This window comes from Coffea eugenioides, chromosome 9 (assembly GCF_003713205.1).
Source record: "Coffea eugenioides isolate CCC68of chromosome 9, Ceug_1.0, whole genome shotgun sequence".
NCBI classification, from domain to species: Eukaryota; Viridiplantae; Streptophyta; class Magnoliopsida; order Gentianales; family Rubiaceae; genus Coffea; species Coffea eugenioides.
Window position 1 is genome coordinate 2,941,190 of NC_040043.1, and position 18,067 is coordinate 2,959,256.

The window sequence follows — 18,067 nt, forward strand, 5'->3', positions numbered from 1 at the left end:
AAATATGGAAGGTGAAATTTGGAATTTCATGAGGGTATGGGCTTCAACTATTGCATCTGTATCCTACAGCTACGCCGTCGCTAGAATCGTTGGAAAGGCTTTCTTAGACTAATCACCTTTTCTTGGTTCTCCCTTTCACTCTCACTTGGTTCTGTCCATTTGGGATGTCCCACAGTTTTCTTCATCAGCTGGCTTGCCAACTTCAAATTGCTCCTACTCGCTTTCGGCAATGGCCCATTGTCTCAACCCTCACTTTCTCTGTGCCGGTTCGTTTGTATCGCCTGTTTCCCGATTGAAGTTCGAGAAGAAGACAAAAAACCCGGTGAACCATAATCCAAAAGCCAGCATTCGAATGCAAGCCCGATTAAGGAGGAGATCCATTCACCTCCAAAGAGCTGCTATTACTACTGCAAAACTTAGCGGTTGATGTCACAGCTGATAACTGGGCCGTTGATCTTTGGATTTGTAATCCGCACATTCACGTGGCTAGTATTACCCAAGGTACTACAGTATGGAGTGGACGCGGGACGCCAGAGCCCTTGGTGAGTACGCTGCCTTGGGCCAATTTCTCAAGCATCTCACCCTCTCTGGAATGGAAGTTGTCACCACTTGCTTCCAAAATATCCGGAGCACAATAATGAAGGAAACAAGATTGTGAATGAAGGAAACAAAGAATTACCTAGCCAATGTGTTTCTTTGTTTGGACTGTAATTTTACCCAGAAAATTTTTTTACGTTTTTCGTAAATATAATTTTTAATTAATTTTTTACCTCATATACATTAAATCGGTTCAATGCATTTTTTAAAAATAGCAATTCAAACAAATCCAATCTTGGGGGGCGTTTGGTAAGAGGGTTTGTGAGTCAGGATTTGGAATGACATCCATACTTGTCGTTTGCTTTAGAGGTATGGGAATGGTGATTTTGGAATGAGATTTCGTGAGTACGTCATTTTGCCACACAAGTAGTAGAGATAGTCAGTATAGTCTTGTTCTGATCCAGCGGCAGCGCCTCTCACCAGTGACCTTTGAGGTCACAAGTTCGAGTCTCCGCTACGCTGGATTTCTCTGCGCACTTAACGTGTTCGGGTCGGGTTGGAGCGTCGGGTCCAGGCCGCAGGGGATTAGTCGGGCCCCGTAAAGATTGACCCAAACACCCCTGTGTCGAAAAAAAAAAAAAAAAAAAAAAATAGTCTTGTTCAAATTTGTATTAGCATAAAACTACTTTGTTGAGATCTCTTGGATATCACCTAGGCCCCCCGGCAGCCTAAATAATAAGTTTAAAATAAGTAAAAGTCAGACTATCTTAGAGCAGCAACATCCAACAACTAATGCTGCTATTCTTTCCAGCCGACAGCGCAGATTATTTTATTTTCCCCTTCCCTGTTTATTCCGACGACCATAAACGACCGTTAACTGTGAACTGTAGCTTTCTAACCCGAAAAGCGGCTGCTGAAGTCATTACTCACTCGTACGAACAAATAAATAAAGTGGAAAGTGTTTGATTAACGTCACATCCGATTTTCCTGCAGTAAATAGTTAATTGAGGCCTCCCAAGGCTGCTTCTTTTTATCGCTTATTTTTTATACAGAAATGATGATACACCCCTCTTTTGTTCATATATTCTTGATTATTTTTTTCTCTTTTTCGCTTTTTCTCAAATTACATTGCAATGGTACTACTGACCCAGAATGGTTTCGATCATGCTGGGAAGCAACGCAGGTTTTTCTTTTTTTTGGGTGCACTTCTTGTGCGCCCCTGATTAGAAAATTGTCTTTTTTTTTTCTGAGGTAGGGTATTGCTATTACTCGTCAAACTCAAAACTAAATCAACACAGTACATCAAAGCTGAAGTCAATACCGCAACTTACAGATACAACATAATACAGTACGATTCCATTAAACCCTAAACATTGAAATTGAGACATGGGCTGAACGCTTGTTAGGAAAATCGTTCGGACCAGTTTGTACAAAATGCATAAAATGCAACTTTATATTCATACGGTGTAACTTACTTTCAATAGCGTACAACTATAGAATAAAATTTTGCGAACTCCGCACATGATATAAAAAACGATGTACAAAATGCAATCTAAACATTACATTTTTTTGGAGCAAATCTTGGTCATGAACCTTCAAAAATGGTTGCTTCCTACAACCGTTCCTGCCCCTCCTCCTAGTCTTCTCATTATACTTATTTTGACATATCTCTTGGGTGCTTGTAGTTTTCTTGTAGGTTGTTTCTCCGGATATTTTACTTGACCTTATTCAGATAAAACCATGCAATGTTGTATCTTTCAAGTGACTTCTCTGAAAGAACTCGTAAATCTTGAGCATACCAAAGCGCAGCAAAGTAGAAACACACTAAATGATTTATGCTCGAAACACATAAATTAGGGCTGTGAATGAACTGAGTCAAGTCGAGTTTTGGCCTAATCGAGTCGAGTTTTGACTTAATTTTATTGAACTCGAACTTGAGCTCAAACTCAACGAACTGGCAATTTAAAGCTCGAGTCGAGCCGAGCTCGAGCTGGAAAAAAATAAAAAAATAATTATTTTATTTTTAAAAAAAATAAATAAAATAATATTTTTTTCTTAATAAATAATAAAATATTAAGGATATATATGTAATTTTACTATTAAAATAAAAAATAAAAATATATATATACTTAAAATAAAAATATAAAAAATATATATATACTTAAAATAAAAATATAAAAAATAAATAAATATATATATATACTCGAACTCGTGAGTCGGCTCACGAGCTAACAAACTTAATATTTTGAACTCGAGTTGAAACTCAATTTCGACTCGAACCAATTCGAACTCGACTCGAGCTTGAACCGAGTCGCTCGCAAGCGGTTTGATTCGTGAGCGGCTCGGTTCATTTGCAGCCTAAGTGCCATAAAGATACTGCCTTTGATGGGAAATGCACTGTTCATTATCTTTTCCATTTTTTGTTCATCATCTCTTCACCACTATTGATTAGTAACAGCTGCCAATTAGTTGCATTATCTCGTATTTTATAAGCACGCATTCCTTTATAATCTTGTGCAGTACTCGAGAAGAAAGTATTGATAAACTACACTACACTGTTCCCGGGCAAAAAGTTCTCAACCTGCAGTTTATTTAATTATTTTAGTGCGCAGCTTTTTTAGTTTTTAAACTCAGGAGACATGGTCTAAAGCAGCAAATACCAGTTCCTCTAGGTCTCCAAATGAGACCGTCGACCGCGAATATAAGAATATTATGAATACCAAATAAATAAATGAATGTACAAAAAATAAAGACCTTTAAGGAATGTACACGACCATAGGAGCAATCTGGTACACCCAGTCCAACAGGACCACCTGGACCAAGAATGATTGGGTATTTTACTCCAACATTTCAAGTCAAATGTTGACTTGCTCAAAAGAAAACAACTATCCCATAATTTTCTTCAGCTAGTGGCTAATACTAGCTAGTAACCTTTATTCTTTTTCTTTTCTTTTTTTGTTTCTTTTTTTAACGAATTGCATCTCAACACCTCCCCCCACTCCGCCAAAAACCAAAAAAAAAAAAAACCAACAAGAAGCTAGCGAACCCCACCTCTCTAGTTAACCACAACAATTATGCACAGAGTTTCGTGTAATCGTGATTATAAGCAAGTTTAGTTAATGCTTATAGCATTTCTTGTAGAATCATGTATACAAATTATTACTCGTTGTAATCGTATTATTATTATCACGTTGATTAAGTAACACGCCCGCCATCCAGACATATTGATCTCATAAATAGTAGTAAGTACTACCAGTACATAGTCCAACCACCCCTTTTTTATCCATTCTTGAACCTTTTACGCCCTGGCTATAGATCTGGGGGAAGTACCTGAAAGCCATCGAAGATCAATGGAAGGGGAGATCAGCAACTTCGTTTTTGTATCAGCAACTATATTGTCATCTCTATGCTACTGTTACACCGTAGACAAAATCTTCCCAAAAGGGATCCTGAGACTGCTTGCCATAATCCCTGTAGCATGTCTCTTCATCTATCTCCCTCTCAATCTAACCACCATCCATCTCGGGGGTACCTCCTCTTTCTTCATAGCATGGCTAGGTAGCTTCAAGCTCCTGTTATTTGCCTTCAACAAAGGCCCTTTGTCCTCCTCCGAATCCATTCCCTTATCTCGTTTCATTCCCTTGGCTTGTTTACCTATCAAGTTTCAACAAGCGCCTTCTCCCCAAGAATCCACCAAGAAAGGCCAAAGATCGCCCCTAAATTATGTCATCAAGATCGTGCTCTTGGTTTTGTGCATTCGAGTATATTCGTACAAAGACTCCATCCAACAAAACATCATATGGTTCTTTTATTGCCTTCACATATATTTCATGCTAGAACTTGTACTTGCCATGGTAGCGGGGCTCGCTAGAGGACTGATTGGAGTCGAACTGGAACCGCACTTTGACGAGCCATACTTGGCTACTTCGCTTCAAGATTTTTGGGGGAGGAGGTGGAATCTGATGGTGTCTAATATTCTCCGTCCCACAGTTTATGAACCGGTTCGCTCGATTTCTTCAAGCTTGATCGGGAAGAAATGGAGAGCTCTTCCGGCGGTGGTGGCAACGTTTTTGGTATCCGGAATAATGCACGAGCTGGTTTTCTATAACATCGGAAGACTGAAGCCCACAGGTGAAGTTACGTGCTTCTTTCTGCTTCATGGGGTGTCTTTGGTTATAGAGATTGCTGCTAAAAGGGCATTAAAGGGAAAGATTTGGATCCCTGGAATTATATCGGGGCCATTAACGCTAGCCTTCGTTATCTACACCAGTTTTTGGCTCTTCTTACCACCATTTTTAAGGGGCAGGGCAGATTGGAAAGGATGTACGGAGTCACTCGCCTTCATTGAGTTTGTAAAGCATCAGCGGCTAATTAGCCCCAACGACCTTACCTGTCCGTTGTTGGGTTAAGAATGGAAGGATGTTGGTTAAGCCTCTCCCCTCCCTCATAGTATTTTCCCCACCTCTCCATTTGTTTCAGCTAATTGGATCATTATGGTATAAACCTATTACTATTTGGTTTTTACGATATTTGTGAATTGGTTTGTTGGGTTGGTATATATTTTGTCTAGCTGACGTGATTGTGGATGCCCAAACAAAACGCAAGAATCATTTGCTCGATGAGAAATTAACACGAGATTCATGCATTTACAACACAAAAAAAAATCGACGAGAATTGAACTACCCGGTTTTCTCGTCAGGGCCTTAGAATTTTTGGACCACCCGTCTCTGGACTAGAATTTTGACAAGGATTGCTGAGTTTGAAAGATTATGCATTACTCGAAGATTCAATTTGTGACTCTTTGATCTTTAATTTTTTTTTATCCTTATAGAAACTACTTTTATTTTAACTTACCTAAAGACATGTTTATGGTTAGTTATCTTAAAAACATGTTTTGTTTTAACTATCTACTTTTCAACATGACTAACCCTAAATATTAGAATCGTCAATACGACAATTATTATGTGAAAGAAATTTTAAAAATTAGAGTTTACTTTAGCAGTGAAAATTTTATATAAAATTTATTTATCATAATATTACGCATTTCTTTATCATACACACATCGACCGTACAAAAAGCACTAATCATAGTAATATATCTCATGGAGTCATGGGTGGCTTTGCTAGAATTAAGAACGTGCTTGGTCATTGCAATAGTGGCTTTTGCCAAATTCTCCCATTAATTCAAAAATAATACTGTGTTTGGACAGGAGATTATTTAAAATAATTACTGTAGTATCATTTTTCTTGTAATATGACTTATGTGAAATAAAACTGTAATTGAGTAGATGAAAATGTACGTTAAAAAGTATGTTTGTGATGCAAGCAAATAATTTCTTTTCATTTGTAGTTGCTTGACAGTTTCTCTCTTTTTGTGTCGAAATGCATGAATCTCGTGTTAATTTCTGGGTTTCTGCATGAATCTCGTCTCGTTGCCCAACAATAATGATAATTTCTGATGCCCCCATTTTCTTCTTTCAAAATGATGATAATTGGAAATTCACTATAAGACTTGAGCAGTCTTAGAGTTGGTTCTAGATTCACTTTTAGAAAAAACTTTTTTTTTTTTTTGACGAAATGCACATCTTGTTGTTTGGTCACACACTAATTTATTGTTCAAAACAATTGCCACAGATGCTCTAAACAAGGATAGTCCTCTAAACACCATCGTTGGAAATGTAAATTGATACTGGCCAGCGGCCACTTCTAGAGAAAGCTTGCCATAAGCATATAAGAACACAGCACCAATTGGTCATCTTCCCATTTTGGGTCAGGTACCGACTACCCAATCAAGATGGTCGCGTCCATAGAAGATCGGCTCGGCTATGTTGGTTGTCAGTTGTCACCAACTACAGTATATGGCGTTCTTTACGCGGTGGCGGTGGCACCCTTAGTTTACAATCGATGTGGAGGTGGAAAAGAAGAGAGGAGACTTGCATGGCAGGACAGACAGGGACTGGGAAAGTAAATGCCATCGAGTGTGACATTTGTCGGCCTAAACGAGGAGATGACATGTTGAGCAATCCAAGAAAAAGGTTAGGTCCGAGGTCAATAAATTCTGCAGTAAATTAGTAATGCTGCATGCAGTGCTATCGCTTCATTAATGTGTTCACATTCTCTGCAGAAGCAGTACAAAAGGCTCAAGCAGCAAAGCAAGGCAAATTTGTTACTCCTACTATAGCAGACGGAAGTCATGAAAGGGAGGATGAGGCTGTCCAGAATCGGAACAAATTCGTGCACGCTGATGCTTCTGCTGATCATACTCTCGGAGTTGGCCTGGCCATCACTAGCCTGCTCTTCTGATACAAGCAATTGTAGTCAGTGCATCGCTAATGGCATGAAGTTCAACTGCCCCGGGTGTGTGCCAATCATGCGTTGCATGGCCAAGTGTTTGTGGGGTGGCACTTCTCGTACCAAATGCATGAAGAAATGTGATTGCAATACTGACTACCCAAAGCTCGCTGATTGCAAAAAATGCTTATCCCGGTGCAAGTGCAGCTGCTCTGCCTAGATGTGTACGGTAGCCATGTTTCAGGAGCACACCTGTGTTCAATTTGATGTATTTCTGCTGTTAAATTTGTGTGGATTCTCGCAACAGTTGTGTGGATGTATTCCTCGTGTGATCATAGGCTTTGTAAGGTATCCTTAGTTTTGTTGCAATTTACATTACTTACTTCACCAATTGCAGAACGGTACTAGGAGTAATGCAAGGAACTACTCCTGGGTAGAGATGCAGCTTAATCTTTTACTGTGACAAAATGCTTCCAAAGTACGATGGTGAAAGAATTGTAAACAACGTGGCCATCATATTGTGCTATTCCTATAAGCAACAGCTAGCTTCCAGAATTTTTTTCCATTACCAAGTGGTTGCTATAAGAGCCTTGGGAGCTTAATAATCCTACCACAAAGCTGTACAAGAATGCTCTTGTATGTCAAAATAATCTTTGGAATACATCATGCTAGAGGACACAGACAACAGTGTGGTATTATTCAATGGATGAAAACACATTTATTGTAGTCAAAATCTTCCTGTCTCATGTTTCAGCTAATATACAATGCCTTGCAAGCTTGCACCAATCAACAAACGTAGCAAAATGACTATGGTGAATATGACAAAGCAAATACGAAGTACCAACAAAATAAAATATAAAAAATACAGGATTTTGCAGGACTATCATGATTCTACGAACTATCAAAACCAGTGAAAACATAAAGCGAACAATTAGTTGTCCAAGTACTTACAAACCCGTCAAGCAGGTAAGGTTCTGCAGTCTCCCATTGGAATCCATGGAGATTTTAGTTCCTAAATGATGCTCTTAGTCAGTAGTTCACTTCTGTGGCTATGTACAATGGTATATATGTGATCATAAGATTGTGGTGTTGAGATAATGATTTACAAATTTTGGTTTACATATAATAAGAAGCACCTAGAGAGTGAGATTCCAGTTGAAGAAAAAGGGTAGAAAACTTCTATATGAGCAAAGATCATTGATCACGAAGAAATCTCTGTAGGCAATTAAACCCCAGATACTCGGCACAAAACCTCTCCATCTCATGCCCGCCACCTCTCTCTCGGCAAGCCTCTTTTTCTATCCTAGAAATTACATCATCCCAGTCCCTTAGAAAGACATCCCAATTCTCAACTCTAGTGTCACAAACAGCATCCAGAATCTCTTGCAAACCCACAATCCTACGGCTCAAGTGCCTCCTAAGCGCCCTCACATTTGGTTCAGTCCCAGGCACCGAGTCCAGCCTCAACAACAAGCCCATTAGTGCTTCATTGATCTTAATCCTTTCACGCTCGCTGGTCCTTACAGCATCAACAGTTTCCTGCCATCGGACAGACAGATAAAAGGAGAATATAAGAAGATGGAAGCCAGAAAGAAATTGGAATATCATGGTCACAGCATATAACCATAAACAAGAGAAAGTTTAAAAGGTAATGTAAACCAGGAAAGGAGAAGGCTAAATCATGGCATCAGGTCAGGTGTATGGAAAGTGGATTATCAAGTGATAGCATAACCTTTTGCCACACTCCTCTCAAGTCCAAGTTAAACAATTATTCCTCAACGTCTCAACAGACATCAGGAAGAAGAACTTCAAGAGCAGAACCGCAAGATCAACTCTAGTTATTTCTTCACTTCACAGCAAAACTCTCTTGCTCTGCATTTTATTTAGTTGAAGCCCAAAATGTCCCAATGCGGCAAGCAACACTTGCCTAATCTTGGAAAGGCTTTGTGTGGGATTATTGACATCTTCCGCTCAGGGAAAGACAGCTCAAGAGTTTTTCATAATTAATTTCAACATAGTCCAATGTAGAAGTTATCCCAACGTAGCAAGATCAAGGAAAAACACACTGAAGTCTCAAACCTTCAAGATCACGTAGGCCAAAAAAATTCAGTTAAAACATGTCCTAAATTGAGAATCCACACCGTGGCACCCAGCAACCAATAAAAGAGTTCGTCCAACAGCAAACGGATCACAATAGAATTCCAAATCAAATAGTAGGAGTACTTAATTAAAGAAATATAAGAGACCAGAAATCTTGAAAAGAACTACCGTAATTGAAAAAGAAATGAACCATCTTAACAAATTAGCCAATAGATACCTGGCATTGGATATGTCTTTCCCAGTAATTAGCTTCTGAATTAACTGCAGACAATTTCTTGACAAGACTGCGGACCAAGTAAGCCCGGTAAGCTGATTGTATCTTAAGAGCAGCAGCATTTGCAGCAGGAGAGGATTCTTGGTGATGAACTGAAATTGGAACAGGTGTAGTAGAGGGTTGTTCTTGTTCACCAGAGTTGGGGAATTCTGAAGTTTTGAATTGTAGGTGTGGGGTGGGATGTTCATCCTGGAAAGTACTAGCAGTATACGTGATTGTGCTAGCGCTACTAGTGGAAATTGAAGAAGAAAAGAACCCGCCTCTGCTTCTTCTAGATGACGACGACTTCATACTGGTTTGGACAAAAAAAAAAAGTGTGCTAATGGTGATGGGGAGACTTCGAAAGAAGGCTGAAGAGTAGGGTGAGAGCGAGGAGAAGAGGAAAGAGAAGACGAAGTCCGAGTAAAACGAAAGGGACGTCGGGTTCTTGAATGATGGTGGCGCGTATTACGCGATAGGCTTCCGTCCTGTCGTAAAGACTTCCGCCCGTTAATTGCTAGGCCCCACCGCTTGTGATGATTTCAATCACTACTTTTGGCATTACTTTCTTTTAAATTCTGAATTAGTATTATTTATTGTTAGTGCACTCTGTATAATTAGGTCTATTAGTGATGGGAAAAAGCCCAAAACAATTTTAAACCCTGATGAATGTTTAAGTTGTTTGGTAATTCAATTCAATCTTTAAGTTTAATAGATTTAAAATGTAATGTATTTAATATGTTTGATAATAAAAAAATAAAATATTTTAATTAATTAAGTGTCTCAAGAAAAAACTTACTCCAAAAAATAAATGATAAAGAATTCCCTTATCAATTAATATAAAATATGTTCAAATATTTAAGATTTCAATACTTAACATTTCAATAACGGAATAAATTAAGATTTCATATCTCAGCTTTATGAAATGCACTTGAGTGATCCCCTTAGTTTGAAAAAAAAAAAAGAGTTGAACCTTTAGGCTTTAAGAGCTTCTTGGAGTATGGTTCACAAAATGAACAACTCCAATTGATACAAACCAAATTTGTGACTTGATGAGTTTGTTTGCTTCGCATCATGGACACTTGGATGGTTGGATATCCACTTCCCGGTCATTCGCAAGAGTTACTAGAAGCTAGAACCTTTTGTCTAACTTATGATGTCCTCCGACACGATTTTTTTTCTTATTTTTTAAAATACATTTTTAAAAAACTGTAATGTATGATCTGAATGAAAGAAAATTTTGTTTGACCCTCGACCAAAAAAAAAAAGAGGAAAAAAAACCTTCTGCATTTTAACAACTGCTCAGACTTTAAGAATCCTCCTTAAGACTTTTTAACCGGTAATGCAGTTTTTAGTACATGGACCAATTTCTTTAAACGGCCCTAAAACGAACCAAAAGCAAACAATCACATAAAATTAGGTACTTTATTAGCAATCACAATTTTGCCTTGTTTGGATTGTGATTTTTCGTCGGAAAATTAGTCGTTTTCCGTAATTACATTTTCATATTACCTTTTTCCCTCGCATACATCAAATCGCTACAGTAATTTTTCCATGAAAAATGCAATCCAAACACAAAGAGTGAATAATTTTACAGCTAAACGACCGCCTCATCCATCCTCCCACGAAGCATGCAAAAGCAGGGAGGTCAAAGAATGCTGAGAGTTCATTAAATCTGTGCAAGTATGGATGTGGATGCGGTCAAGTCGATGCCGGAAGAATCTTTCCAGAGCACGTCCCGAAACCAACATTATATCCGTCACCCTACAAAAAAAACAAAATCTCATATGTCCAAGTTCTATGAATTTCATCATCACAGTTTACAAGGTCAAAGTTGATGGCGATATGATTAAATGCTTCAATAACTGGACCATGAACCATCCGCTTAAAATAATGGTTGCGCCAAAGGTCAAAATATACTGTTGTATGTGCGTGCGGGTAGCATGCAGATGATGTATGAGTTGATGAAAGGGCAGACAAGGTGGTGATTACTCAATATACTGAGCTAAGATGCTCTTAAGAACAACGATTGTCGGCCTCAAGGATGGAATCATTTAGAGAATGCTAGGAAAGTATAAAACATAGGAGTAGAAGAATCGACATTATGAATGAACCTTGCAAAAACCATTAAAAACCACTTCATCTCCATCTTCTAGAAATCTACGGGTTGTTGCGCCTAAAGACACTGGATTTTGCCCATTCCAGGTTAATTCCAGCAAGCATCCGAAAGATTCTGGTTCCTGTAGAGAAATTAATGGTCATATGAATGCAGTTTAGGCGAAAGGTACTAGCAGCTGTTCTCCAAGATTAAAAGGACAAGTTCAGACTGCAGAGCTCTAAATCTTACTGGTCCGCTAATTGTGCCAGTTCCAAGGAGATCACCAGACCTTAGATTGCAACCATTTATAGTATGGTGTGCAAGTTGTTGGGTAATTGTCCAGTATCTGTGTGCAAATAGATTTTCAACAGTCATTAAGACTTTCAAAATCAATATACCTTTACCGAAATAAAGACAAGATTTCACAGCTGACCAACATGCTTATAATTATGAACATGCATCTCTCATTGGCAGGAAAAGTCATTTCTCTTATCCAGTTTTGTGTCGGAATTGGGACTTCTTTCTATTTAAAGTTAAGATAATCAACAAATTCAAACATAATGCTCGAAAAAGCATCTGAATGATATTCAATGAGAAGTTCATCCACAGCGATGTAAGACACCCGCATTCATAGTGAATGATTGACTGATGAGCAACTAAATAATTTATAGAATATAAGACTACTTACAAGTGCTTGAAATTACTCCTTGTGATGACAAAGGAATCTTCTTGTCCAGCAGGTTTAATGAGTACCTTGCATTGTGACAAGAATGAAAAGCATCAATTTAGCAGATGAAGCAACTCTTATATCCTCTTCTGTAATTCTGTTCTCGAGTTTTTCCTTTTCTCTGTGTTTCTTTCATGCAGGAGCATATATAGGAGATCCAGAATTACATATCCCCTCCTCCCCCCCCCCCCCCCCTTAAAAACCAAAAAAAAAAAAATCCCAATATCAAAAAGACGTCTCTTTTAAAACAAATATACCTCCAAAGAAATGTCATAATTTTTGGAGGTCTTCTCAGCAAGATATGGCAAAGGAGGAGGATTCTGCAAACAAAGCCGTATTAGTGCTTATACATTGATGAATGCCCAGTGCTCCAAACTGACAGAGAATATAAAGTACCTGTATCGGAGCATCACAAGAAAAGGGTTCTAGAGCATCCAAGGTCACAATCCAAGGGGATACTGTCGTACCTAGAAAACATACACGGCCAAAAGAAAACCATCAGAGCATTAAGCAATGTGCAATGTTCCATGGGACAGGAGAAATAATGCAATCATAAAGAAGCAGAATTTCAATTTTAAGCAAGTTCTAGCATGTCTAAGCAGAGTTTTACGTGATAAAAGCAAAATGAAGAAGGTAGCTCACCAAAACTTTTTCCAAGAAAAGGACCAAGAGGAACATATTCCCATGCCTGAATATCTCTTGCTGTTGATATAGCTTGTGTTAATTGGGTATAAACAAACAATTAAAGAAGTTTAGCCTTAAATGAAGCTAAGCATTCACCATACCACTCCAATCATTCATCAAAACAAGTCCAAAGATATGACCAGCAGCATCATTAACATCGATAGGTTTTCCTAATTCATTCCCGGGGCCAACTACAGCAGCCTTTATCATACAAAGAACAAGAACAAGGTAAGAGAAATTAGTTATATTGGTATCCCACAAGGAGGCAAGAAAATTTGAGATTATGGAAGAGTTAAAACAAGCAAACTGTTTTACGATCTTCCGTCATAAATATTAGATGCACATCCACATAAGAGGAAGTAGCTTCTAGTATGCAACCTAAAATTGATGCAAATGAAAGAGAAAAGCCATATCCTGTCCAAAAGTATGTCCCACAAAAGCTTACCATTTCCAGCTCAAAGTCCAACCTTCGCGAGGGTCCAAAATACGGTGGTGAATTGCCAGTAGGATGAGCTTGTCCTCTGAATGCAATATGAATCATCATACAAGAGTATAGAGATAAGTTTAAACTCAAAAGAAAAACGAAACAATTTCCATGTAATAATGTTCACATGTTTGAAAGTAGTTATTTCAGAATTACATGGCTCAATGTGCCCATCAATGCAGAGAAGAATATGAAACAAATTATACTTCATAAATTGGCAGATCAAGACAAGGACAATACTCAGATCTAATTGATTCTAATCAACAAGAAATTTGTTTGTGCAGCGCATACTCTGAGATTATAAAATATATCACAAGGCAATCCAGATTTCGTGAACTTAATTACTTTAAGGGGCAAAGAAGGATCAATCATATCGTTACCTTGGCCTAATAATATCTGTGCCGGAGATGACGATGGAAGATGCTCTGCCATGATATGCAATTGGAAGTTGGAACCTGGAGACCATGAAAAATGATAAATAAAACTGTAAGCAATATTTCAAGAAGAATAATAGTCCAATTCCTTTCTCTTCCGCATTTTGTTTATCTTTTTTGTTTTTGGCTCAAGCTTTTTAGTAAAAACCACAAAAAACTTCAAATTTCATTATACCAGTTGGGATTGATTGCGTTCTCTGGGCCCCTAAATATAGTCCCACAATTTTTAGCATGATGCATGGACGAGAAAAAGTCTGAATAGTCTCCAACTGCAATGGGAAGAAGCATCTGTGCCTTGTCCTGCAGCATCAACAAGCAAAATATCAATTATAGCAACAGTGAAGTGAACCCTGTTTAGCCATTCAGAAGTGGATGCATATCCTACCATTGGCACCAGAGCCTTCGACCTCAGACTAGCACTGTCACGCAAGGTCGGTTCAGTAGCTGCAATAAGAAACAACTGACTCTTAAAATCTCATTACAAACAAATAACTCTACTGAACGCCAAAAGTGCTTGGCATATTTGCCCCAACAAATCAATAGCGAAAAAAATAAAACATCAACTTAAAAAAACTAAAAATAAAAAAAGAGGTACACCTGACAATAGCTTCTGGAGCGTAGCACGAGCTTCTTTCCATGCAGGTCGCCCCAACTCCAGAAATTTATTCAGATTAGGCTGTTAGACAAAGAGAATCGAATATCACCCTTCTAGTAGCTAGCTATGAACAAGATCACATTCCCAAGAGAATATGAGAAACCTCAATTACACTTGGCACAACATTACTCAGAACGCAACTTAAGCGCATGATAATTCAAAAGTGCTTTCTCGGCCCCTACAATCACCAGTCACAATTGCAACCCCGGAACATCACTTACACGGTCATTGTACACACTCAAGCAACCATTGTATAACTTCATTTATATGAATGCAACAGAATCACAAGTGATCAAAAGCTTATGAGTTCCAAATGGCCCACTCCCCATGTGATGCGTGACCAATTACTTCGCCAAAAAAAAAGGTCGCTAAAATTCAAGCAATCTTTCTTCCCAGAAGTATAATTCGCAAGCAAAATATAAATTTCAACGACAACATCCCAATAATATATTTTTATTACAGTCATCTTTATCCAAGATTACATTTTTTTTAGCCAACAGTAATAAAAGAGAAAAAGAATCATCAGAGTTTAGTCGTGGGATTTGAGCAAAAAAGTAGAAAATAAAAGTTGGACCTGGTTGAAGCAATCGGAGTTTTTGAGAATGGGTTCGTCAAAAAGGCCGGCGGAAGCGATCACGGAAAGGTCTAAGACGTGGTTGCCAACAGCAACGGCTGGTCGGGGCGGGGAATTGGGTTCAGGCTTGAAAACGCCATAAGGAAGGTTCTCCAGTGGGAAGTGAGAGCCCGCTGGGACTTCCACGAATGACTTCAACCCCATTAGAAATTCTGAGCGACGTCGTCTTGTGTAGCTTAGTAGAATTGCACCGGCCAGGCTTGTAGAGACTACAGACTGAAGAAGAGTGCAAAGAAAGTGCAAGGGAACTCTGAAGACAGATAGATGTTACTAGTACCCTCCTATTTGTAGCCAGCCAACCTTAACAGAGGAAGGCTGGCAGTAGGAGTAAACTTTGTCGATATATATATATGGGATAATTGCAGAAACCTCCCCTAACTTTTATAGTAATAGCATTGACCTCCCCTATCAATTTTGAAATAGCACTGACCTCCCCTATCAAAAGTTGGAGGCAATTTAATAGGTAAAAGTGGGTCAATTTACTAAAGTACCCCTGACATGATTTAATTTTACCAAATGAATGTGATGAGTACTTTCATCAAACCCAACAAAACATTTGTTAATAAAAATTACACTAAATTAACTATTTGTGAATAGTTTAACTAATTAACTAATTAACTAAATAACTAATAATCTAATTAATTAATAACTAATTATCTAATTAACTATTAACTAATTAACTAATTAACTAATTATCTAATTGTTAATAGTTATTAACTAATCAAACTATTTCTGCATAGTTAAACTAATTAACTATTAACTAATTATCTAATTAACTATTGACTAATTAACTAATTATCTAATTGATTAATTAACTAATTTCTATTTATCTAATTAACTAATTTCTATTTATCTAATTAACTAATTAACTAATTATCTAATTAACTAATTAACTAAAGCTATTGTCTGTCCGAAACTAACAAACTATTTGCATGTTAAACTAATTAACAGCTTAACTAATTAACTACCTAATTATCTAATTAATTAATTAACTAATTAACTAATTTTTTTTATCTAATTAACTAATTAACTAATTATCTAATTAACTAAAATTGTTGTCTATCCGAAACTAACAAACTATTTGCATGTTAAACTAATTAACTGCTTAACTAATTAACTAATTCACTAAAGTTGCCGTCTATCCGAAACTAACAAACTATTTGCATGTTAAACTAATTAACTAATTAACTGCTTAACTAATTAACTAACTAATTATATAATTAATTAATTAACTAATTTCTGTTTATCTAATTAACTAATTAACTAATTAACTAAAACTGTTGTCTATCCAAAACTAACAAACTATTTGCATGTTAAACTAATTAACTAATTAACTAACTAACTAATTAACAAACTATTTGCATGTTAAACTATATGCAGTACGCATTGTCTATTTAAAGTATCGGCTCTTTATGGGTATTTTACTTTCAAACAATTAATTTATGATAAAACATCAATGTTTGTAAGTAAAATTCAAAAAGTGTTACAATAATATCAATATTCTTACTTTCAAACATTTAATTTATGGTCCTATGCCCCTCCCTTTTTGTAAGAATATTACTGTAATACTTTTTGAATTTTACTTATAAACATTGATGTTTTTATCATAAATTAAATGTTTAAAAGTAAAATACCTATAAAAAGCCGATACTTTAAATAGGTAATACGTACTGCATATAGTTTAACATGCAAATAGTTTGTTAATTAGTTAGTTAGTTAATTAGTTAATTAGTTAAGCAGTTAATTAGTTAATTAGTTTAACATGCAAATAGTTTGTTAGTTTCGGACAGACAACAACTTTAGTTAATTAGTTAATTAATTAATTAGATAATTAGTTAATTAATTAATAGTTAATTAGATAATTAGTTAATAATTAATTAGTTTAACTATTAACTAATTAGTTAAGCAATTGTCTAGCAAATAATAATTGTCAAGCAAGTAAGGGCAAAATTGGAAGAAAATTCCTATCTCACTTCTACAAAAGCTGTCAAGGAGGTTTCTGCAACGAATTGTTACTGTTCAGGGGAGGTGAATGCAATTTCTAAACCTAGAGGGGAGGTCAATGCAAATGTCAGAAATCTCAGGGGAGGTTTCTGCAATTATCCCATATATATATATATAATTTTTTTTTCTTCTTCTTTATTGAGAAACCAGCGAAATATTGTGAGATAAAATCCTGAAATCCTTTAGTATTGGTAACTAGTTTTCTTGCTGCTGGCCCACGTACAGGACAACTAAGTCGTGGGAGTTTTTGTAGGAAAATTCTTGTGCTAATTACTACGTTCTCTAAAGCATAACAACAAAAAAGACATGGTGTAATGCTTCCATCAAAGCCCTACAGTTAAGCAGAAGCATCCCTTTTGCACCTCTCGCCGGACGAGCCTTGGACAAAAATATCTCAAATAAAAAAAAAGAAAAAGAAAAATAGCATGAGAATCTGTTTCCAGAATAAGATACTGCAAATGGTAAGCAACGCAACGACAAGTTCTAAGCTCTCATTGACTGAGTTGTTAGGGAACATTTTAGGTCGCTGTCTTAATTTTGATATGATTCACTGGTAGAATTCAAAAGGCAGATGACAATAAGAGGTGATCTAATTAAGAATAAGGATGATGAAGATCCGTAGCAATCATTCTGACTCCTTCAGGATGGTCTTTGTTAACAACTTCTCTTTGGCTACTTACTATGTGAGCAACTTCCTTTTGGCTACTTGCTAATCTTTTTTCTGTAGGAATGAGTTTGGCTGAATTTGACTTTAGTCATCACCACGAATTAGGGTATGTTTTCAGAACTACAGGTATTTTGTAAGAAAAAGATTAGGCATTGATCATTACTATAGACAAAGGTTTGCCTTCAATACATGTCTTTGGTAGAAAAAGTTTTTGATCACCACCACGAGACCATACCCTGAAATCATATATCTTTGATAAGAAAAAGTTTGAGTGAGTTTAATTGATTATCACTATGAGTCAAAATATTGTCTCGAAATTATAAATCGCTCATAGGATTCTTATATATTAATCATCAAAACAATCCCATATATTAGGAATTTGAACACACAACTTTTTATGAGATAATCGTCCGCTCTAATCCATTTGAATCAACTTATGTTAGATGTGGCTACACGCTATCACATCGTGTCACGAGTTTCATCAATCTCCACAAGCAGCA

The 18,067-nt window shown here is 36.9% G+C and overlaps 4 protein-coding genes across 4 annotated transcripts; 2 read left to right on the forward strand and 2 right to left on the reverse strand.

Moving 5' to 3' along the window:
* The first annotated feature begins 3,734 nt into the window (after positions 1–3,734).
* LOC113783086 (acyl-CoA--sterol O-acyltransferase 1-like) lies at positions 3,735–5,061 on the forward strand. Its single transcript, XM_027329118.1, has one exon. It carries the CDS (start codon positions 3,888–3,890, stop codon positions 4,944–4,946), a length of 1,059 nt encoding a protein of 352 aa, XP_027184919.1. The 5' UTR covers positions 3,735–3,887; the 3' UTR covers positions 4,947–5,061.
* Positions 4,954–7,143, forward strand: LOC113783087. The gene is made up of 3 exons (XM_027329119.1): positions 4,954–5,033; positions 6,171–6,571; positions 6,661–7,143. Exon 3 carries the CDS (start codon positions 6,730–6,732, stop codon positions 7,045–7,047), a length of 318 nt encoding a protein of 105 aa, XP_027184920.1. The 5' UTR covers positions 4,954–5,033; positions 6,171–6,571; positions 6,661–6,729; the 3' UTR covers positions 7,048–7,143.
* A 595-nt stretch (positions 7,144–7,738) lies between these two features.
* On the reverse strand, positions 7,739–9,624 carry LOC113783510 (BAG family molecular chaperone regulator 5, mitochondrial). The gene is made up of 2 exons (XM_027329665.1): positions 9,145–9,624; positions 7,739–8,366 (listed from the first exon to the last, which is right to left on the reverse strand). The coding sequence occupies exons 1-2, from the start codon at positions 9,490–9,492 to the stop codon at positions 8,022–8,024; spliced, it is 693 nt and encodes a 230-aa protein (XP_027185466.1). The 5' UTR covers positions 9,493–9,624; the 3' UTR covers positions 7,739–8,021.
* A 962-nt stretch (positions 9,625–10,586) lies between these two features.
* LOC113782921 (fumarylacetoacetase) lies at positions 10,587–15,186 on the reverse strand. The gene is made up of 14 exons (XM_027328895.1): positions 14,837–15,186; positions 14,205–14,283; positions 13,993–14,051; positions 13,783–13,907; positions 13,554–13,628; positions 13,135–13,210; positions 12,791–12,890; positions 12,648–12,707; positions 12,402–12,472; positions 12,263–12,325; positions 11,967–12,031; positions 11,528–11,624; positions 11,295–11,420; positions 10,587–10,944 (listed from the first exon to the last, which is right to left on the reverse strand). The coding sequence occupies exons 1-14, from the start codon at positions 15,038–15,040 to the stop codon at positions 10,882–10,884; spliced, it is 1,263 nt and encodes a 420-aa protein (XP_027184696.1). The 5' UTR covers positions 15,041–15,186; the 3' UTR covers positions 10,587–10,881.
* Positions 15,187–18,067: the final 2,881 nt, after the last annotated feature.